The 23,670-nt window shown below is 44.6% G+C and overlaps 1 protein-coding gene across 3 annotated transcripts in view; it reads right to left on the minus strand.

The window, feature by feature from the left end:
* KCNMB2 (potassium calcium-activated channel subfamily M regulatory beta subunit 2) overlaps nucleotides 1-23,670 on the minus strand; it is a 775,451-nt gene that overhangs the window by 224,784 nt on the left and 526,997 nt on the right. For all 3 annotated transcript variants that reach the window (XM_069618700.1, XM_069618698.1, XM_069618699.1), the window contains exon 2: nucleotides 12,023-12,142. In XM_069618700.1, coding sequence (XP_069474801.1) covers nucleotides 12,023-12,078 — 56 coding nt within the window. In that variant the 5' untranslated portion in view covers nucleotides 12,079-12,142. The remainder of the gene's footprint in view (nucleotides 1-12,022; nucleotides 12,143-23,670) is intronic.

The raw sequence follows: 23,670 nt of genomic DNA on the forward strand, positions 1-23,670 counted from the left end.
GGGGAAGGTTAGCATGGGAGGGGGAGAAGGGAAAGAGGAGGAGAAAAGTCATGAGTTGCTTACGGAACTTGAGGTGGTCCAGTTCAAGATCGGGAGAGAGAGAGAGACTTTTCCATTGAAGGGAACCAGCTGAGGAGAGAGATCCGTCCCCAGCCCTCTGCATGGAGAGACGTTTGATCAGCAGAGAGTTGGAGCCAGACGATCAAAGAGAGATCTGGAAGGAGAGTATTTAGGTTGAGAGAGCTGCCTATAACATGGTCCCAGGTCCCAGACAGCCTTGTGGATGATGCAAAGGCTCTTGAATTTGATCCTTGCAGCTCCCGGGAGCCAATGGAGTGATTTTGGAGCTGGAGAGATATGGTCCCGGGCTTGAGGCCAAGGATAAGTCTTGCAGCCCAATTGTGGATTAGTTGAAGAGGACAAAGTGAAGAAAGAGGCAGGTTGAGGAAGAGGCTGTTATACTAATCCAGCTTGGAGAAGACCAGAGCTCTAGTGATGTTGAGGTTCTGGGGGAAGGTGAGGAAAGGGAGAATGCCTCTAAGGAGGTGAAGCTGAAAGTGGGCCTTCTTGTCAAGGTCCAAAATGTGAAGATTAAAGGAGAGGAGTCAAAGGTGACCCCAACATTTCTGGCATCAGTGGAAGGAAAGAGAGGTGAACTCATAGAGGGCGGCCGGAGTGCAGGAGGGAGCCAGGTGTCCCAAAAGGAAGTATTTCAGTCTTGCTGGCATTGAACAGAGATCATCGGAGGTGCACCAAGACTGAATAGGAGACAGGCAGTCAGGGATGATAGAGGAGTAAGGGGAATTGGAACAGGGGAGCCGGAAGAAGAGTTGTATGTCATCCGTGATTCACTGTAAATGAGGAGAGAAGGCAGAGATCAGGTGAGCAAGAGGTGAAAGGTAGATGTTGAACAGCCAATACGAGAGGATAGAGCCCTGGGGAACACCACATGTAGAGAGAGTTGTGGTGGAGGAGAAGGAGCCCAGAAGCACCAATGAGGAAGGAGGTCAACCAATCCAATGCCTGGTCTAAGATACCAAGAGTATCTTGACCCCGCTTTATGAGGATAGAAAGCTTAACTGCATCAAATGCGGAAGAGAGGTCAAGGAGAATGAGAACAGCAGGAGAGTTAGAGTCAAGATTTGCGAGCAATTCTTCACAGGTATTCAGGAGAGCAGTTTCCATACTTCTGGATGGACCATCCAGATTGATGGTCATGTAAACAACCAACAAGCTCAGTGTGTTGGGTCAGTTGGGGGAAGACCAACTTCTCCAGGAGTTTCCCAAGGAAGGGTGCATAGGGCCCAGAGGCTTTTATTATCACAATATTAACTTACTGGCCAGTGGGGTTTTTAAAGGCCAAGCCACGGGAGACTGTGCAGCCTTCTTTGGACAGTCTCATGGGCATTCTGTTGAACACTAGATTGCTGGTCGCTCACTCCCAGGCATGCTATGAGTTGCTAAGGGACCACGACCCGGACCTAGCTTGTTTCATGGAAACATGGTTACACAATCACTCTGGCACTGCTCTTATACAGGCACTCCCTCCCAATTATTGTGTTCTTTGGCTTGATTGCCATTCTGAAAATATGGGTGGAGGGCTAGCCATGGTTTTTAAATCTCATCTTTTGGTGAGCATGGTCCTGTGTGACCATGAGACCAAAATGGAGGCTCTACTTGTCCATGTATAGGTGACTTCCAACTTATCCTGTCATGTACTGGTTGTCTACTGCCCCCCCTCCTATGATGCCACTTTCTGTGATACCATCACAAGTTTAGTGACTGATTTGAGGCAGCAGTACAATAATTTGGTTATTGTTGGGGACTTTAACTAAAAGTTAACTGCACTGCCAATCCTTCCACCTCTCATTTTATACTTGGATGGAAGATTTGGATCTATCTCAGCTTGTCCTACCTACAGCTGTGGTAATACTCTCGACACGGTTTTTGCTTCCCCATCTTCGGTGATGGTTTGTCCCACTTGTTGCCTTGACTGACTGATCACGTCATGTTTCTTTTAGCCTTAAAACTCAAGTCCTGCTGTCCGTAGGTGACAGGCCATCAGTATTGAAGTGCTGTTGGAGATCTGTTGACACTGCAGTAGTTGGCCAGGAGATAGTCAAGGGATGTCTTGGCGCCTCAGAATTAAATCTGGTAACTTTTAGGAATTTCTAGCAACGTGACTGACCTCCTTGCCCCCATTAAATGTGTTAGGCACCAGGCTCAGCCTTCTGAACATTGGTTTGATGTTACCCTGAAACATATCCGTCTGGAAAAGCGACAGGTAGAAAGAAAATAGATAAATGGCTATAGTGAGCCAGACCGTATGTTGTTACGGTGGGCAACACTTACCCTCCATAAAGCTGTGGTGGCTGCAAAAAGTAAATATTATTCTGGGAAAGTGGAGGCGGCCTTCAACCAACCCAGGGAATTGTTTCGGATGGTGCGGACGCTGTCCTCCCCGGCAGCTGTGAATACAGATGTCACATCATCACAGGAGTTAAGTGACTCTCTTTCTAAGTATTTTATAGACAAAATCACTACCATTCGGGATGCCATCTCCCTCTCTGCTTTGGGTACAAGTGCAACACCTGTCGCCGACACGACACCCCTCCCCAGGGAACAGTGGTCCGTGTTCCCACTGTGTACGGTCGAAGATATTAGTAAAGCCACTCTTGGGCTAAAGTCTGCTTCTGCGTTAGATCCCATCCCTTTAATTACTTTGAAGGAGATCTTGCCGGGGATTTCTCCACTCCTAACCCAGGCAATTAATCACTCATGCCAATCAGGAGTTATTCCGGCTCACCTGACGCATGCTCTGGTGACGCCGCTGCTGAAGAAACTCTCATTAGATCCATCCTGTCCATCGAAATTTATTCTATTTCACTCCTAACCCAGGCAATTAATCGCTCATGCCAATCAGGAACTATTCCTGCTCACTTGAAGCATACTCTGGTGACGCCGCTGCTGAAGAAACCCTCATTAGATCCACCCTGTCCATCAAACTTTTATCCTATTTCACTCCTTCTCTTCTTGATGAAACTCTTGGAATCTCTGGTGTCACCTCAATTGGGTTCTTTTCTGGAAAACTCCTCTTTCTTCAACCCCTTTCAATCCAGTTTCTGTCCAAGCCGGGGTACCGAAAGCATGCTGGTCTCGGTGGTCGGTGACCTGGCTCGTATCACGGATCAGGGTTGGTTGGGTTAGATGTATCTGCTGCTTTCGACATTGCCTATCATCGCACCCTGTTGGCCCGGCTTGTGAAAGCAGGGATCACTGGGCAGGTGCTTTCTTGGTTCTCCTCTTTTCTTGAGGAATGCACTCAGATCCCCTCTCTCCCATCCTTTCATTTGGTTCCTGTCTCTGTCTTGTCTGGTCCCTCAGGGTTCAGCTCTGTCCCCAACTCTGTTTAATGTGTACATCCAACCACTGGTTAAGCTCATCCACACCCATGGTCTGAGGTGCTATTCCTACGCTGATGATGCATAAATCATGGTATGACTTGATCAGATGCACCCAGATCCTACCTTTCAGATGAGAAATTGCCTTGTGGACTTAGGGAGATGGTTGGGCCACAACTGGCTAAAGCTAAATGGGGACAAGACCAGATCATGGTGGTGGGTCCCCCTCTGCTTCTGCACTTTGATCAACCTCTTTCTGGCCTAGTTCTTTTGGGGTTTTCCCCAGTCCAGCATTGGTTGTAAAACATCTTGGGGTGAAAATCTCCACTCCCTATCACTGGAAATGAAAGTTGCAGTCTGTAAGTCTGGCCACTTTAAACTGAGGATCCTGAAGAGGGGTTTACCTTTCATCCCCTCCCACCCCCAGTTCCATGCCCCGGTAGTGCCAGCACTGGTTCTGAGTACAATTGACTATTGTAACTCTCTGTATCTGTCTCAATCTCTGTTTTTAATTAATCGTCTGCAGCGAGGCTTGTGGTTGGGAACTTAAACCACACACCTATGTCTCCTGTATTGTGCCAGTTGTACTGTTTACCAGTACTAAAAAGGGTCCAGTATAAAACCTTGTCTATTGTGCACAGGGTGTTTTATACTTCTGGCCCGTAGTATTTAAGAGAAATATTTTGTCCCTATGTCCGCAATCGGCCCTTAAGGTCTTTGACCTCCTACCCAATTTTGGTTCCACACGTGCGCCTCTGTCGGGGTGGAGGGCAGGCCTTTTCAGTGGCTGCTCCCTAGCTATGGAACAGGCTGCCACTTTCCCTTCGGGGATCCTCGGATCATCTCCTCTTCCGCTGGAAGCTGAAGACCCACCTCTTTCAATAAAGTGTCCCGGTTTTTAAAATTGTATTATTGGTGGTGGTCTCTGTATCAGCACCAAGATTCCTTTGACGAACAAGCGCTTTATAAATTTATCATCCTAATCATCAAGGGTGTAGTGGAGATAGGGTGGTAGTTGGCCAGACATGAGGGGTTGGCTGAAGGCTTTTTTAGAAGGGGGTGCACAAAGCAGTGCTTGAGGGAAGAAGGGAAAGTGCCAGATGTTAAGGAGTGGTTGCAGAAGTCAGCAAGAGTCGGAGATGTTGTCCTTAATGGTTCTGGAAGAACAGGGTGAAACCTGTTTGGATGAGACCTTCATAGAGCTGACTACTCTAGAGATCTCATCTGTTGTGATAGGTGAGAAGGAGGAGAGAGTGGGTGGTGTGGAAGAGAGGCCAAGGGAGGGAATGGTAAAGGGACAGGAGGGGAGGAAGTGGAAGAAGAGAGAGAGGTCAGAATGTCCTGAGTTTTAGAGGTGCAATGGTTGGCCAGTGCAGTACAGAGGGCCTGTGAAGGAAGAGGTGAGGTGGAGACTACAGATGGATTGGCCAGTTCCTTTCAGATTTTGAAGAGTTCACCTGTGTTATTAGAGGCTCCAGAGCTACAAGCCTGAATGTGTGCCCTCTTTTTGAAACAAATAGAGAGACAGTAATACCTTTGGAGAAGGCAACGGGCCAGTTTGTCACAGGATGAGCCTGAGGTCTGCCACTTCTGTTAAGCAACTCGCCACTTGTGTTATAGAGTGGTTAGATAGTTGTACCACCTGTTACGCCGGGAGGCAGGTTTCAGATGGATCCTCATGACAGCGGCAAGAATTTAAAGAGTGTTAGTTATAGCAAGATGAATATTGGGAAGAACAGAGTCAGTGGGAGAGTCAAGAGGAGGGGAAGGCAGTGGGATGAAGATGGGGCAAACGCAACAGCTGACACTTGTTTCATCAGTCAGATGACCGCAAAGGAAGCTGGCAGTACTAGCAGAGGTTTAGTCAGGATGCCGAGGGGTTCCAGATGAGAAGAGAGGAGAGAGGGGTCAGATCAGGAGAGAGGATTAGTGAGAGGGTTGGAGAGCGGGAGATCAGTGAGGATGAAGGTATCAAGCGTGCGTCGGCAGAGTGGGTAGGGCCAGAAGGGAGAATAGTGAGGGAGAGAGAGGTACAGGGATCACAGAAGAGTGAAGAGGCGGGAGCAGTGGAGTTAAGGTGGATTGAAGTCACCAAGGAGGAGGAGTTTAGAGTTAAAAGTCAGAATAGAAGAGGCAAAGTCAGCCCATTCTGATAGGAAGACAGACACAGTGCCAGGGGGCCTGTAGATAGTGGCAAGGGTGAGAGCTAGAGTCAGAGAGACACCAAGCTTGCAGGCAAGACTTTCAAAGTAGAAGTAGTGCTGGGTGGGTATGAGAGAGGTAGGGACCCACTGAGGAAAGATCAGGGTTACTCCACCACCAGGTCGTTTGGGCTGAGGTTTGGAGAGAATCTTTTAGCTGTCAGGGAGGAGGGGGTCATAAGCAGTGACAGAGCTGGCATTGAACCACGTCTCGGTAAGAGCGAGGACGTCAAGATCAAAGTCTTCAAGGAGGCAGATGTCATTCAAATGTTTGACAGCAGATCGAGCGGTTAGAGTACCTACATGTAGTGGGTCACCACCTTTCAAGGTTTACTGAGCAGGGGTACGGGAGGATGGTACACCCATCAGAGCTGGTGAAGGAGGTGCAGAGAGAGAGGAAGGAGGAGTAGCAGGAGAAGGTAGGAAGTTGAGGGCCGGCAGGTGCCAGTAAACGAGAAAAAGATTGGGTTGAGGACCTTGGACCATGACAGTGATATGATATGATGTGATATGATGAGTCATTTAAATGTGCCTGTACACAAGTGTTTCTAGGAGCAACAAGACAAGGTAGGGAGACATAGCGAGGATGAACAACGATCTTACTAGGCCTTGTATCATTCAGATCAAGCAAGTGCAGGGGGGAGAGGGAGAAGAGAAGTGCCATGGCCGGGGAAGTGCAATCAGAGCAGCACTGCTCTGAGTAAGTGCAGCTGGGGAACCTGGCTCATGGTAGTGAAGGAGTAAGGGGGCTGTAGGGTTACAAATACATCCCTTAAGTGCATAGAGACCCGGAGGCAGTGCAGGTGCTAGCATATCAGGGGGAGCCTGGTCCCACTGAGTTCTGAGCATAGCCAGGTGACCAGTCAGTGCAGAAGATAGGTCGATCAACAAGGGAGAGAAAGAGAGGAAGCAGAAGCAAAAAGCTGCTTTGGAACCTGAGCTGGTCCTGCTTGAGTTTGAGAGGGGCAGCAAGGCCATTACAGAGGGAGGCCCCTGCAGAGTAGAGAGATCTACCTACCACTCTCTGCCTGGAGAAGCACCTGACCATCAGAGAGTCAGAGGTAGCTGAGCAAAGGGCTAGAGAAGGAAGATGTTTAGGAACAGAGAGTTGGATATAGTGCCGTTCCTGGCCCCAGAAAGCCTTGTGGACAATGCAGAGGGGCTTGAACTTGATCTTTTCAGCTAGTGGGAGCCAGTGGAAAGATTTCAGGGCTGGGGAGGGACAATCCCTGGGTTTAAGGCCAAAAACAAGTCTCACAGTCCTGTTCTGGATTAGGTGCAGAGGGCGGAGAATATGGGAAGGTAGGCTGAGAAAGAGGCTGTTGCAGTAGTCCAGCCTAGAGAGAATCAAGGCTCTGGTAATGCTGAGCTTCTGGGGGAAAGTGAGAAAAGGAAGAATACCTCTGAGGAGATGCAGCTGGTAGTGGGACTTCTTTGAGAGGTATGTGATGTGAGGAGACAAGGAGAGAGTGCAGTCGAAGATTACCCCAAGATTTTGTGCGTCACAGGAAGGGGGAGGGCCTAAGGAGGGCGGCCAGAGTGAAAGATGGAAAGCAGTAGCAGGGGTCCCAATGAGGAGGATATCAGTCCTGCTATTGTGATAGACATTAATGATGCACCTGGAGGATGAGAAGTATGCCAGGAGAACTTCCCATCTAGTGCTGCCACTAATGGGTGAAAAGTAAAAAGGGGAGAGGTTAAAGATCATATGGGAGGTCCATAGGTCTGGAGAGGGGACAGAGTAGAGGATATAAGTGATAGACTTTCTGGAAGTAGCACTAACAAAGGTGTCAGTGATAGGTAGGACATGATTAGAGACCAAAATATCTTTATAAAATGTTTTGTTTCAATTCTTTGTGAGAGAGGAAGGATAGGTGATAGAGCAACAGAAAAGATGGAAGAGACAGCGAGTTCCATTGAGGTCGAGGAGAAAGAGATAGTTGGAGAGGCTGCACAATGCACAGGCAAACTCCCCAGAGGGCCTAGCCGCAGAGGGAGGCATGAGGGTGCACAGATGTAAGGCACACCTGAATTCAAATTTCCCAAAAAGCACTACAAAGCAGCAAAAATGGAGGATGCACAGTTGCAAGGCACAACTAGATTCGAATTTCCCAAAAAGCACTAAAAGGCAGCACATAATGGAGGATGCACAGTTGCAAGGCACAACTAGATTCGAATTTCCCAAAAAGCACTAAAAGGCAGCACATAATGGAGGATGCACAGTTGCAAGGCACAACTAGATTCGAATTTCCCAAAAAGCACTTAAATTAAGCCCACAATGGAGGATGCACAGTTGTAAGGCACATCCTAGAGACAGAGCACACAGCAGATCAGCAATGCAATGCAAGAGAAAGGTATCTACATTTGAGTAACAGGCCCACATGTGGGAGTCCGCATTTGGCTGGACATGCAAGGTGGCTCATAGACAGCAGATACGGTATGCAATGCATGGAAAGACAGTTGCAGAGGTAAAACATAAAGCAGGAAAGTTAGAGGAGAGCATGGCTTTGGTGTTTTCTGATGAGGGATATCATGGCCTAAGCGGTCACCATACAGGGAGGCAGTCAATCAGGGCCTGCATGGATGTGTGCCACGCCGTGGAGTGCCGCAATGGGGGCGCTCATTTGTGAGGAGGTGCTGCACGCAAGTCAAGCCAGGATTGTGGGCAAAGTATATGTCCAGTGGGCTTTTTCTGGCAGGCCAGGTGATCCCAAATAAGTGTTGAAGGGTAGCGAGGCAGCCTGAGCAATAATGGAAGGTGAACGATGAGGGGCGATTACCAGTAGTTTTAGCTCGGTTGCGCAGTGAGGCGTCCTTTGGGCCCTCCCAGGCCTGGACAGGGCGAGACAGGGAGATACCGTCTGCCTTTTGGGTGGCACTTTGAGCGGCCGGCAATCAGGCGGCGCTGCTAAAGGATGTGCAGATCAGCTGGTGCTAACGCCACACTCGAGAGAGGTTTCCCCACCGCAAAGTAAAAACAAAAAGGGAACAGCGGTGTTGAAAGCCAGCGATTGAAAGTACAACTCAACAGTCTGGTTCCCAACTGCTTTAAAAAAAATATTGGGAATAGTCTTAAGGTTCAAAGCAGGAAAAGAAGATGCTCTGATTTGGGGCTCTTTGTTTATGGTAACTGCCTGAAGAGCAGGGGTGGACTGGGAACTGAAAGAGGCCCTGGAAATAATTACTGGGGACCAAAAGAGGTCCTGGAAAAAATGTTCAAAGTGGCCCCATATGACACATTTTCAGCAAGCCCAATACTTTTCCTATGAGAAAAATTTGGAAATACCACACAAAAGAGGCCAGGGTGCAGAGGCCCACCGGGAAATCTCCAGAGTTCCCTATGGGCCAGTCCACCCCTAGTGTAAAACGCTATTCTGTACAACTCAAAATTACCAGTCAAACCATTGCAGACTGTTCCCGGCGTGCTGACATAATCACTCAGCCGGTGTCCTAGGCTTAGGTTTTGGTTTTCATACTGCACACAGTTCATATTGGTTTCCACTTTTACGGCGTTCTTAATTTAGCTGCACATTTTGTGTCACGTACAAGTATTAAAACATCTACCATCAATTCACATTTTTTAAATGTTATCACAGCAAATAGTTTATTAGAGTAATTATTTCACTGAATTCACTTGTCTTTTTAATTATATCAATAATGTAACTGTAAATATACACGTTTAATTTGACAATTGCCTCATAATGTCTGCCAAGAGCCTTGTCTAAGAAATACTTATAAAATAAGTTCCTGATATTTAAATATGTCACTCTTAATAGATTTTCCTTTGTATTAAATGTTCAAAAAATTGAATGAAAACCATGAAACAATGTTTATGCTGCGATTTTATTACTTTCCTTTATTAAAAAATCTTTCTAACTGAAATCTGCTCAAACATAGTTGCGTGGGTCGTGAGTACAATTTTGTGAACTCTTTCGGGCACAGCTATATTAGAATTGTGGAGGAAGGAAACAAGCTAACAATCATTTGTGTGAAATTATTCTTTGAATGGCAGCATTGTGTGTTGAATATTAAATCCTAATGCACCCGGTATATCAATTATGCAGTGGCTAGGTGCAGTGTTACCACAGCATTTTTCCTGGCACAGTCCACTTCTTTGGTGATTCTGCATCACTTGCAAAGAAAGCCATTGCATACATTTGCATTTTTAGGTTCTCGGTTGGTCAACAACTCCTGAGAAGCAATAATACATTCCATGCTCATCATAGCTGGTTTCACATGAAGAACATGGGATTGTACTTGCCAATATTATGCATAGTGATGTAGTCTACCACTGATTATTAGACATGGATAAAATGCTCTGAGACTTAAAAGATCCAAAACATCACTCCAGCCCTCAGAACACTTCGCTGGCTCGGGATCAATAAGAGGATTCACTACAGAACTCTGTGTATTGCCCCCCCATGCCTCAACAAGAGGCACCCAGAATACATGACAAGGACATTCATCTGCCACCAACCAATGAGAGTGCTTCGATCCAGCAATGATGCCGTAGCCATATTTCCAAGCTTCAACTGGAAATGTCAAGGAGGATCTCCTTTCTCCCTCCCGTCAAGCGGGCTCTCGAACGCTCTCTCCAACTGAATACCACCTGACCTTCAGAAAGAGCAGCAGCACACCTGGCTATTCAATTAACACCAACATGGGATCAACTTCATCTAACAGTTGCCCAGTCTTTCAAACAATGACCCGAAGGAACTTCCCCTCCTAAATTACACAAACGTACCACAAATCCACATGCACCTCCTCAACAAAGGACAATTTGAGAACGGGCTGATTTGATTTGGGTGCCGCATGTGGCAAATGGAATCAGATCCATGTGTGTGTTATCCTCACTACCTCGCTCCGAAGTGGCACCCAATGCTTTCAAACTCCCCAACACATGCACCCCTTGTTTGTCTCTTCCCCTTACCCCAACTGACCAAATCACCTCTATATTTCCTACCACCGTACACCATACACACAAATGCTTCCTCACATATCGTGACCTTATGCCTACCAATACCACATGAACATCAATGGAGATATGAAATAGATCGTGATATTAAGACTTGTACATACCCAACCACGGTCACGGCTGACCCAGATCCGCAGCACTGTAATTGATCAGATCTTGGGCTCTAGCCTCCAGATAAACGCATACCCAAGCACCATCCCCCAAACCACAGATCCAGCCCAGCACTCAGGATACTGCTACTTCTGTCCTGCGCAAATCAATGTCCTAGCTTTCGCACCTGCCTTCTCTTCTTGCCCACTTACAAACCCTGCCTCGCTTGTTTCTGACAGACTCACATGAAGGAAGACCGCCAAACTGACCAAAGGGAGCTATGAAAGACCACATTACCCTACATTTCAGTGCTATATAGCCACTATCGCATAGGATTGACTTTATATTCGTGGCTACAGACAGAGTGGGCCCCTAGGTGGCTGGCCACTAGGGTGTAATGGATTGTTTGTCATTGAGAAGAGAAGTGTGCATGTATGACACAGGCGTTTTAGAGTGGCTTGCACAGAGCATTTTATTTCAAGCAGGCACCAATGTTAAAATAATTTTATTGGAAAAACAAGGGCGTATTATTAATTATTGCTGTTCCTAGCAGTTAACGGACTATATTTCAGATTGAAACGATGAAATGGTCTCATTAGTGTGATTAAGGAGCATGTGTATTATTGGCGTTTCAAACTGACAATCTATTCTGCAGTTTCACATCAGTGTGTCTCCATAAATTAGCAACACCGTGTTCTTCCTTTACATGGCTCACACTACTGTCAACTACTGGTGCAACTACATTTAAAATGTTTTGAAACCAAATTCACCTCTCCATTCAGCCAGTTCCTTTTATAATGATGTATGAATCAGGTGGACGGCCATGTGTTCAGCCACAAAGTGTTTTACATCTCCCTCATCCATCCAGGTCATACAACAGTAGCAAGGAAGCGTGCACGCTGTTGGGGAACACGGAGGACAGCGATCTTAGAGTCATTGGAAACATTTAATCGATGACTATATTGCTCCTTCACTAGTCCTTTCTATGGGTATGTTGATCAGGTGCAGGGTTGCATGTTCAGCTTCTGGAGGCACTGTACCATAATCTGTATATCACTGCCATCCACGCCATGCACACAGCACGCAGTGTGGGCTGCACGGTGGATGACCATTTGAGAGTCACTGGAAACATTCGATGCATGGCTTTCATGCCTCACACATTTACATGAGTTCATCCTCTTTCTGTCTGAATGGAGGGTGCAAGACTGCATGGGCAGCTTTTGGGAGCTTTGCATCACGCTCACCCACACCATGCACTCAGCGACTTCACACACTCTATGCAGCACAGCCGATGGCACTCTTAACAGTCAATAGAAAATATTAGCTGTATCACTTTAATAATCACTCTTATTTACCTTCTCTCATCCGGTCTGTACGATGATGAGGTCCGTCCGCTGGTCCAAATAAACATCTTAGAGGGCTTCCCAGCAGCGCCTTTGCGGACGGTAGAGGGCCTCGCGGAATGACGTATGGACCTAAGGAAGGGAGACTCAGTGTCACGCTTTTGAAAAACATCCCAACACTCAGAACTCATTGTATGAAGCCCCGGAGACACTGTTATCTGAGCTGATAATGATAAAAAGTTTTTTTTTTTTTCCTCACGGGAGGCAGGCTTCCCAAACATTCAAGGTGAGGCAAAGCTGACTGCTCAATTTCCTACTCGTCTTTCACTGATGTTAGCCTGTCTCCGGCCTTTTCTTCCCACTCTTTCCTAAAATGTAACAGCCATATTTTCAAATAAGATGCCTTCTGCTTCCGTTAGCTTTTTCATGATTAAGGTAGTGCGACTCATGTTATTTTCAGTGTCCCAGAAAATGCAAATAAAGGCTGGGATATTGAAATTTTCCTTTAGTTTCGTTAGATGTTAATTCTTGTTCATCCTAAAGACGCTGCATTCCTGTTGCAGGGTTTAAGCCCTTGTCCTTAGCAGCAGGAGCTGCGAGTCAGTGGCAGGAGTCCCTGGTGCACGCAGAATGCACGGGTCTGTTGCCGGGGACGGGGCACTGTGTACTCTGCCTGATGAGCAAAGTCCCTCTCTTTCCGGCCACTGTGATTGGACCTGCTTGACAATATCACAGCAACCTGACCTGGCGCTCCATGCCTGCTAATGGCCACAGATGCACACAGGCAGAATCCAGAGGTTTGCTTTGCATACTCATTGCGCTTCTATGTCATTTCATCGATGGGTGACATTTTGATGGGTTTTTTCACAAGTATTTTTTACTGAAAAAAATAATTGAAATTGATTTTCTTTTATTTTTTGGGTGTGGGGGAACCCCCAAACCCGACCCTCTATTGTGTTTTACCTAGTCCCGACGACCCCACCCCTAATATATAGTTTTCCAACCCCCCCTATATATTTTGATGAGTTTTTTCAGTAAAATGTGCTCGGAAAAAATACATAGAAATTTCACCCATTGATGAAAGAACGCTATATTCATTGCACTGGTGGTGAACTAACATTTCTATCCCTCAGTGGATTAGCCGTCAGATATCAAGGGTGTTTTATTTCCCACTGGTCCATACAGTATTTGTGCGCGTGCTGTTAGGGAATGCCGGGACTATGGCAGCGATTACTCTGATTTACCTTTTTCTGAAACTTTGAGAGGGCTACTTGATTCACAAAGATGGTACTATGAGTAACTCTCACTCCTGACTCACAGTAACTTTGTGACTAAAGTATCCCCCTAAGAGTTAAAGGGCCGGATTCATGGAACCTTTAGTGTGGTGCAAAGTGACATTGCACTGGTGCAAAGATGCTTTGCCCTGCCAACAAACACCCTGATTCACAGAGTGGTTCAAAGTGTAGTTTTGTACTGCAAAGTGACTTTGCACCACTTTTGCACCAGTGCAAAGTCACTTTGCACTGCAAAAATACACCCTCCGCCGCTCTGTGAATCCGGGTGTTTGTCGGCAGTTCAAAATTACTTTGCACTGCACTAAACGTTCCATGAATCAGGCCCAAAGTTGGGAGTAAGGAAGAGATACTGAAATCCACTTCTTTGTTAATTGGCCCCTGTGTGTCATGTTTAACAATAGCACTGGGATTCATCAGATTTCAAGCATTCCCAATTCTGGTCTAAGAGGAAACTCGGACTAAGGCACAGGGAAACAGGGCTGGTCTGAGGCCTGGGCAGTTAGTGTGCTTGACCAGGACCCTGCTGTTGAGGGGGCCCTGCCATGCAAAGTAATATTGTTTAAAGAGGGGCTGTGCTGCTTCCAGGTACGAGGCTTCACTTTTCTGTTTGTCCGAGTGGCCACGATGTCACCTCCCAAGCCTGTGTACCCCCTCGCAGAGGACCATCAAAGGCTGCAGGCCCATAATTACTGCTTATCACTTTCTTTTTTCTAGCAGAGCTTTCAAAGTAGGATCAATTTATAAGTCCCAGCTCATTTAGGAGTCCATAGTTTTGGACAAGACGTTCTTAACGTTTCTGTGTTAAATACAAAAATGCATTTTAATTCTGAAAACACACACAAAGCACCAGTTAGCTGCCACAATCTACACCCTCTTCCAGGTCACTTAAAATATATTGCACAGAACAGTTTAAAACAAATTCTTTCATTTTTAAATGTTCAGATTTACTACACCAAGAAGCATGTATTTTTTACAGAATGTAATCTTTTCATCACGTGATTTATGAAGACTGCATTTGTCAAACATTGAAACACAAACAGGTAACTGTTGCATGCATTACCTTGTGCTATGAGTACATTTTCAAAACCCAAAGGCCATGTTTGCCTTCCGCTGTATTGCATTCTGGTATTTGTAGTCTCCCATTCGAGATGGGGGGATAATGCCACAGTTGCACATGTTTTGCCTAACATGTTTCTATAACGCTCAGTTAAGTTTGTGTTCTAAAAAGTCATTATTGAAACCTTGTAAGATGACAAACTGATGAATCTAGTTGTAATTAAATGATATGAAGATATTAATGATTTCCTATACATTTGGAATCACTAAATGTTTATTTAGCATATCAAATATGTGTTTATGCTGATCAGATGTGAAAATCTGTCATTACTTTGACTAACACTACAGTTTATCCCAAGACAAATTACTGTGCATTTTTGATTCTTCCATCATTAGTAGGGTTGATGTTGTTTGGGAGCAGGTAGCAGCTTCTTTTAGTAAGAATTACAGTAGGATGCAAATCTAAAGGATAGTAAGTGCAGGACTGGAAGTAATTTATATGATCCTTCATTCATATTTCTATAACAATGTATATTTTTGTGTGAGTACCTTACAATGGTTTGTGTACTGTTCAAGTCATCTTTATAAAATAGAGTATTGTTGAAAGCCAAATATTGGGGTGAGGGGGGAAAATAAGAGAGGGCAAGTGAGTCATGAATATTTGCTCAGGATATGGCGAGGGTTGTAATCTTGGAGCCTGGAGAGGTTATTTTGCCTGGTCGTGGCGATGTGCTGCTTTTCAGCGCAAAAGTAGATGACACACGTGGGTAGACAACTTCTGCCACTTTTTTTCAGAGGGTGGATGCAACCCCACTTGAGTGTTTTTGAGGCCGACAAGCTCGCTCACGTTTTTGGATACTAGGATTTCACTGAGATTGTCATGTTCCCAGTGCAGACACTTATCCACAAGACCACATAAAAGTGTCATCAAAGCACTTCTCGTATTGGGATATTGTTTTCCAGGGAATATTTCATTGTGGATTGTTCAGTTTAAAAGGTGGGCACCTTTCATACTTTGCAAGCATAGTTATTGGACAATCTCCCCTCCCGGGTTATTTTTCCAGTGTTGATTATTTCTTTTTTGGAAAGGACGCTGCTCTTCTGTCTCATGCATCTTCTTCTAAAGGAAAAAAAAAATTGAGCTAAATGTGTATATTTCATTTGAAGATATGTTTATGTCACTATGGGGGCAGAAGAACCCACACCGAGTGAAGCAAGGGAGCCATAGCCAACCCCCAGCCATACACCACATTTTACAGCACATTGTGCAGCAGGAATAGGAAAAAAACAAATGATTTATAGGAAGGTACAAACATACAACATCTCAGCAGCAGTCACCTAACCTGCTGAGTTACCTTTGGTCTGCTCACCTCATGCAATCAAGACTCTTTGGATACATTGATGAGGTCCCTTCTCATTTTAAAGTAAGCAGCACTTGCTGATGTTGCAAGATGCATGCTAACAAGTCACCACACCCGTACCCAGCTGTAGAGGAGACGTAAATCCTGCCACACCCTGCGATTTAAAGGAGCACAGCACTCAATACGGATTTTATTTCCGCTTTTGGTCACCACATGCAAATACTTTGCAGGATCTCCACAGGGGCAACATGACACTCCTGCCTCAGTTGTAGAAGGAGGATGGGTTCAGCTGAACCATCTGCCCCATGTACTCAGCTCCTGTGCTTATGTTACTGAACCTCCCACTTTTTACAACTCAAGCCCACATTTAAAGACCTATGAAATTGCTTACACTCGTTGCCTCACGAGCTCTCAGATAAAAAGGCTCCTTCGTACTATAAGGCAATCCTGTTGTAGATGCACCCTTCCCTGTCTGCACCATGTCCAATCCCTGCCCAGACAAGACATTCTTGGAACCTACTTGGAGTGTATCATTTTTTCACAGTCAAAATAATCCTGATCTGAAATAAAAGCATATTGCTAGTTTGGACAAGACAGGCAAATAAATACACTCTAAAAAAACAATTGTGAGCCTTCTGCAAAAGCAGCCATTGACTTCTGTTAGCAAAACACAATAACCATATTTTTGCAATCCCTTCCACAGTTAGATGGTATTTCCAAAGCAAAGTTTCAAAAAGTAATTTTGCAAAAAAAATAATTCCACCAATTACATCTGGGAAGAGCTGCGTTCAAGTGCCTGAAGAGCAGACTAGTCTCAAATCCCAGCTTCACCACTTAACCAAAGTGTGTGCTGCCAAGCAAATCCTTTTATCTCACTGTGCCTTATCTGACACCATTAGACGGCTCTACAATGTGTTCAGCTCACACTGTCTGCTACTTAAAACAAAGCCTTGCTTCTGATATTGCCACATAGGTAAATATTAACAGTGACAAGTCATATTCAGCACGTCACAGCTTTTTGTCTCCTGCCTTTGTCATGGCAACGCGTTTTTAATGTATCTTCCTGTGATACCTTTGTGCATTAAAGACTCATGCTGTGATATCCTTTTCTGCAATCTCACCGATGCCACTATGTTTGCAAATAAGGGGGGGCCCACACATATATTGCCGCCAAAGGGCTCTGTAAATCATAGGGTCAGCCTTGAAGGATAAACACTCTAGGTGCCTTGACCAGTAGATCACGACATGGGCACAGTGGGAAGCTGGGTGATTGACAACCTGCAACCCGAATCTTTCGTATGTATCTTGAAATAATGGATGCTTCAAAATGGATGGGCGGAATGGGTGGGTGCTGGGAGCCAAGATCTTGCTTGCATTTGTTTACAAAGGGGGAGCATGGGCAGTCTGCAATACTTTTAATGGAACAGTAAGATGTGTTTTTTGGTGAGTGTGTGTTTAATGATCTCTGGATTTGTTCATTTCAACAACTTTCTATATATACACATGCACGTGGACTTATATTACAGTGGTGGCACATATACATCTTTTTAAAATATTAGGATATTTCTTAATATTTAGACAAATGGTGTCAAGAAGTATGCACACAGCAAAATGCCGACCTTTACCGGCTTTTTAAAGCATTCCCGAAGGGGCGTCGTTTGGGGATCACCATGGGTCGCAACTATGACACCTGAGGTCTCCCTTGCTACCCCTGTGGTCTCTTTTGCTACCCCTACAAAAAAATATATTGATTTTTTAATGGAATCTCCTGGGCTGTGACCAGCGCCATGTGGCTCTTTGTTTTTGGAGTGTCTGGCATTCTTGTTCAGGCCTCTTAAAAAAGCAGGGGGTTCCACAAGTTTAACACTTTGAGTAGTGACCCTAAATAAGAAAGAATAGGAATAACAAATAATTTGTATTACTGAAATTCTATGCACCAATTGGTAGACTCATTAAAGGTTTATTTCAGGCACACTTCAGGGGGCGAGTCACTGAATTAGTCTGTTCTTAAACACCTAAAATTCACAATGCAGACAAAAGCGTCCAAAAACCATTTAGAGTATAATAAGCATCCATTTCGGAATATGTATTTTGCTTTTCACAAGTTGCAGTTATAGCATGTTTTTCTGCCAATGTCTCTGTAAAGATCATCATACGACATTCCATGTCGGTGTCCTCGGTCACTTGACAAATTCCTTGTACCAAAAAGCTTGTGCACAGCATAGACATGTCTGACCGTAGCAGGTCAAGTGGCCCTTGATTTCTTTGCTTCACAATTAATGCTTTGTTGTAATGTGTCTATCTTTCCCGCCTCCCTGGCATGCTGTTCAGGATGTTTGTTTGCATGTATGAGGTAACGAGTGTCCATGTAGTGTGAGTGTATTGCTTTCCCTATTTTGTCAACCTCTAAAACCTGAAATGTAGATCCACTCAGGTTTGACAAATGGCCAACTTTGCACAAGAGCATGTTACTTTGTTAGTAAGTAACATGCTCTAAGTCTGTTCTTGTGTGATACAACATATGTAGTAACTAACAGTAGGGAATATACCCTCAGAAGGTGTATTATACCTTAATCAGATTCCCTGATTGTTTTTGTATCAACTTTGCACCAGACCTGCAGATGAACTGACCTGCTGTCAAATCTCTGTTACCAGCTTAATGGTATCCACTACAGAGTGTAATTTGCTTTCTGACTTTGAGAAAATTCAGACATGTATTTGCTCAATTTACTATAGCCGATAAGACAGCCTATAGCTGGTGATATAGCTCAGTGGGTTGAGTGCTCACTGCTCGGATATGTGAGATCTGCAGGTTTGAATCCTTTCATCCTTCTGAGGTTGATAAATGAGTACCAATATAGGTTGGGTGATAATGTATGTATATTTGTTCTATATAAAGTATTTAAGCATAAGTGCTATATAATTACACATCATTACCATTTGGCCTTGGATATCTGCTTGCATTCACAGTAATTTGGTAATGTGGGCCTAGACACGCAGATACTAACAATAGATATGGTGAACCAATTCTTGTATGCAATGTATACCACATTAGTGATATCGTAACCATATTTTTCGTAGTGTACTTAGGAACAATGATGCCATTTCCTGTTTTGTCAAGGGGTGAAAGGTAGTGTTTCATCACTTCCCGTGATGTCACTTTGGGGTGGGGCATCAAATGGCATCACTTCCCGTGATGTCATCAGAGTTCAAGGGTCGTGCGATGTTACTTCCGCTACCCTTGGAATTTTTGTGAAATGACATCCCTGATCTTGCAGAGAGCAACTAATCAAACCCATCCAGGACAGAGCCCCCAGTAACCCTGAACAACAAGAAAAGGAAAAGCAGTGCCTCATGGTCCATCATTGTGAAAGCCACTGAGGGATCCAACAATTCCAGAAAACATGAGCCCTGTACCACCAACAGCACAGAGGATAGTTCCCACCTCTTGGAGAGTACCTGATCAGCCCCAAGGCCTGGGCACATCCAAGATCTTAGGATCAAACTCTGATGCTTGGATTTAAGAGCAACTTGACACTGCATTGGGTGCCATCATGGCAGGAATCTGTGAGAAGTTTTGATTAACCGTTTAACCGTGAATGAATGCTGCACGAGGCAGAATGGTGTAAAGCAGGGGATAAATAATCACATGGTCTCTACCCTGTGTATGATGAACAGGAGCACCAGATCAGAGAGTAAAGCTAAGCGTGCATATAGATTACCAGGTCAGTGAATGTTTGCAGACTGATAGCATCTATTAACCATTACACCTGTACTACGCAGGTAAGGCGTCATCGTATTTGTTTGAATTGAACATTGGTTTTATGTAGTAGATCAGGAACAAACACCAGCTGAGACAAGTGAATCTAGAAATTGTCAATGCAGCAGATAAACAACTTACCACCAATGATTTTGGAATGAATAAGATTGCAACCTTCATTTCACATAAAAATGAACGATTGCACTGTAGTCTGTTCATTCAATCAGACATCAAAGGTTCTTCAGGTTATGTCAGTAACTATACACTATTATAATACTGGTTGAAGCTAGCGTTGCAAAGGACATCGGTGTGGACCAGAGGTGCATGGTGTGGGCTTTGATTACCTTCACGGTTGTACTTGTTGGTGCCCTTCTCCAATAAAATAGCTGTCAGAGACATTCACCCTGCTCCGCCTGTATGGACCACTTTTAGGTGTGGTTAGAGAGAGCGTTAGCTATTTCGAGAGCATTTGTACATATAGCTAAGAGGGAGGCTGGTGTTGATCGGCTACTCGTCATGCAGAGAGTACCTCTATTTGGCTAAATGCATAGCGGCTGTGGCTGTTTACATCACCATCTGCGCTTTCCTCCTCACTACTCCTCCATTTGATAAATTTAATAAATCAATTCCATCGTCCCTGTGAAGACATGTCCTCGCTATGCAGGGTCATAGGAAATAAACATGGACACTGATTGTTGATGATGTCAGGATGTTCCTGTGACTGCTTCAAATATGTTTGCTGCATAAGTGAATTTTGGAAATACATGTGGCAGTGCTTCATCCAAGCCCTGTGTTGGTATCCACTCACAATTTGAGGGTGAGTCAGGATTTATCTGTGTACCTCATCAAGGGGAAATTTCAAAGAACATTCGTAGCTCTGTCAGATCACTTAGAATAGCCAAACAATTCAGTATAACACTATATATCAATAATACAGGTTTAACCTTTGATAGCCCGGGAATTGTGGAACCTTTCTACCTGACATTTTGAGAGCAGATTTGCTCTGCAGATTTAGACGCCTTTGCACCACCTGATTCTTAACCTGTGCCTTTGTCTCTCTCAATCTTTATAATTCTTTCCCAAAAAAGCAGAAATCTCTTTACTTTCTAACATGTATCAAGTTCTCATAAAGTCAATGTATTTCCTCCAGTAGTGGTACTATCTTCTCCTGTCTCCCTATGATGTTCTGATTTCTAGTGCCACTTACATGTTATCTTTCATCACAATCCTTCCATGTGTTATCCCCTTTTGCAAAATCGGAATCACCATTCCCCCTTTCTGAATTGTTCTTCTGCCTCGCATTCCATCTTCACATTCTATATTCTATTGCAGGGGTCTACATCCTTTGTAACCTTTGGCTGTCCAGGTGTTTTTGACTAGATCCCCATGATCCCCCTTGTACTGACTATGATGGCTACCGATTGTGGGAGTTGTATTCCAAAACATCTGGAGAGCCAAAGGTTACAGACCCCTGTTCTATTGTATCTTTTTTCTATGGTGTTCTTTTTCTTCTTGCCCTTCTACCCCTCCCCGCTGTCCTATGACCTCCCAATAAGCATTAACCTTGTACCCTTTATTGCTTTAACTATCATAGCATGTCCCTTTGCCACTAATATCGAATGGCATAGTGTGAGAAGGGATTTGAAGAATGCATACACACATGACATCATCATGGAAATGAGATCTGAGAGTAGTAATCAGAGAAAGTGGCATTACATCAACCAGACAGTAAATCACATGTTTTCATAACAATAAGTTAACAGAGATTGAAGTGGGTGGGAAAGGGGTTAAACATAAAAGGAGCCTGAACAGAGTACACACAATCTCCCCAACACCTGCAGAACAATTGTGGGATGAACCGAAGATTAACATGAATTGATAGGAACAGGCAGCTGGTAAGAAAGAAGGACATCTTGCCCCTTGAAGAGGAAGAGACAGTGCTCTTGAGTGCCTTGTTGACTTTGCAAATGACACTTCAACAAAGGACATTCCCTGAACAGGCAAACAGTGAAATGTGGGTTGAATGCATTCTGGGGCCAACATGCTAGACCAGCCACAATAACTCCCTGAAATGTGAAGAAGAGGGGTGATGATAATGAACAGGTTGGGAGCGTAGAATACTGATCTAAATGACTGGCAACATACAATAGGAAAAAAGGGCCATGGGAACCACAATATCGATATTAGTACAGAGACTGTGGAACATTACATAATGGTGTTCAGACAGATGCAGACAGAGCAGATGAAAGCTAGACTGAGTAGCCCATGAATACATCTTCAGTCACTTAGGTAGGTTCTGACAGTATGTAGGAAGCTAGGCAGTAAGAAGTGGGAGATAATGCTATAGTACGTCAAGGAGACAGGGGACTCAGGGAGTAATTTGACACCTGAACATCAATGGCAGACAGTGGCCGGGTGACAGTGAGAAAGTGTATATCATTCAAGAAGAAGAAGAAAGCGGAGGGGGAGGAGGAAGATGAGGAGAAGAAGGAGAAGGAGGCGTAGGAGGAAGAGGAGGAGCAGGCGGAGGAGGAGCAGGCAGAGGAGGAGCAGAAGAATGAGGAGGAGCAGAAGAATGAGGAGTGGAATGAGTAATCCTATAATCACTGGAAAAATAGAATGAAAGCCCCACGTACAATGTGATCCTGTGTTCAAGGTGGGAAGTGTAGTGTCCATTACTACCAAAACATGACGACCGGTGGGAAGAAAAAAAATATATGATTATGTCATTTTAAAATGTTTGGATGATAAAAAAACAAGAAGTGGCCTCTCTACTAATATATGCGGGCAAGGGAAAGATGCTTACAGCCTTTGAATCCAAGACTGTGAACTGAAGCTAAGGAGGGGGGGGGAGCAGTGGTAGGTTCTCATTTAGGTTGGACAGTAAGATGAATTACAGGGGTCCAACTACTAAGACCCTAAACTGTTATTGGGGCAATCCATTCGCCTATGGTATTTGTGTTTGCTTGCAATACCTTCATTCATCCACAAATCCATGCTAGAGGGACCAGCATAATGTAGCATGAGGCATGCAAACAATGAAAATGAGACTTTGAAAAGAGCTGTCAGAAGAGGAGTGAGGGTCCACTGAAGCCAGGCATGGACCCAGAGAGACGCCAACGTTGGTCTGTTTCAGAAGAAGTAATGCCATGCTTGATTTTGTCAAATGAGGGAAGTGATGCAGAGGTACAATGGGCTTCAGACACAGATAGGTATAAAAGTGCACAGTAAAATAAGAATATACGGTCTCAGACATTTTGTTTTCAAAGAAAAAGAAACGTTTTTGCAAAGTTTTAAAGGGGATTGGACAGAATTACTATAGAATTTGGACAATGGCAACTATTTTATTATAACATTGAGAGATACTTTATAGGTATCTTATAAGCTGATATGGGAGGTGTGAAGGGCTGTTTTAGCCTCATATATCAGTTCAACATATGCAGAGAGTGATGTTTACACAGAGGTCGGCCATAAGAGGAGTAGTCTCTTCTCCAAAAGAATTCCAGATGTTGTGATTGTGTTTGGGAAACTTTCAGTAACCAGTAAGAACCAGAATGCAGAATGTCCTGGATAGGGTTTGTGCTAAGTTTACAAGGGCTCACAAATATTTGCAGCAGCAGTGAACAAATTGATAGGAGGAAAGATGGAAAAAGTGGTCAGTGCAACCTAGGAGATGTTGCCTTCACCCCAAGCATGTGTCACAAGCATTTCCTTTCACTTGCTCTCTATTGTTTTCAGACTATTGTGAATATATAGCAAACACCATTGATGCCATTGTGATCCTTAAAAAAAGCATGAAATACCCTTCTACCTTAAAGTAAGATTAGAGTAGGGCATTTCTACTACGTCACATGTGTCACAGTGGCCCCTAGTGGACGTCTACCTCGAGTTCCAACCAATTAAGATCCACTGCTGTGAAAAGGAAAGGACCAGAAAACAAGCCTTCTCTGTCTACGGCTCAAGACTATGGAACCTCCTCCCTGTCAGCATCAGACTCGCCCCAACACTCCTCCTTCAATCCAGAAAAGAACTCAAGACACACATCTTCAAGGAGTCTCTTCTCAACACCTAGGCCATCACGTCGCCGCCCATGCCACCTGACCTGCTAGACACCAACTGACCCTCTCCTCCCTGCCACCCAGTTCAACTGTACCCCTCCTCTGTGTTCATCTGTATCCTACCCCTGCT

This window comes from Ambystoma mexicanum, chromosome 10 (assembly GCF_040938575.1).
Source record: "Ambystoma mexicanum isolate Mex_15411 chromosome 10, UKY_AmexF1_1, whole genome shotgun sequence".
Classification (NCBI taxonomy): Eukaryota; Metazoa; Chordata; class Amphibia; order Caudata; family Ambystomatidae; genus Ambystoma; species Ambystoma mexicanum.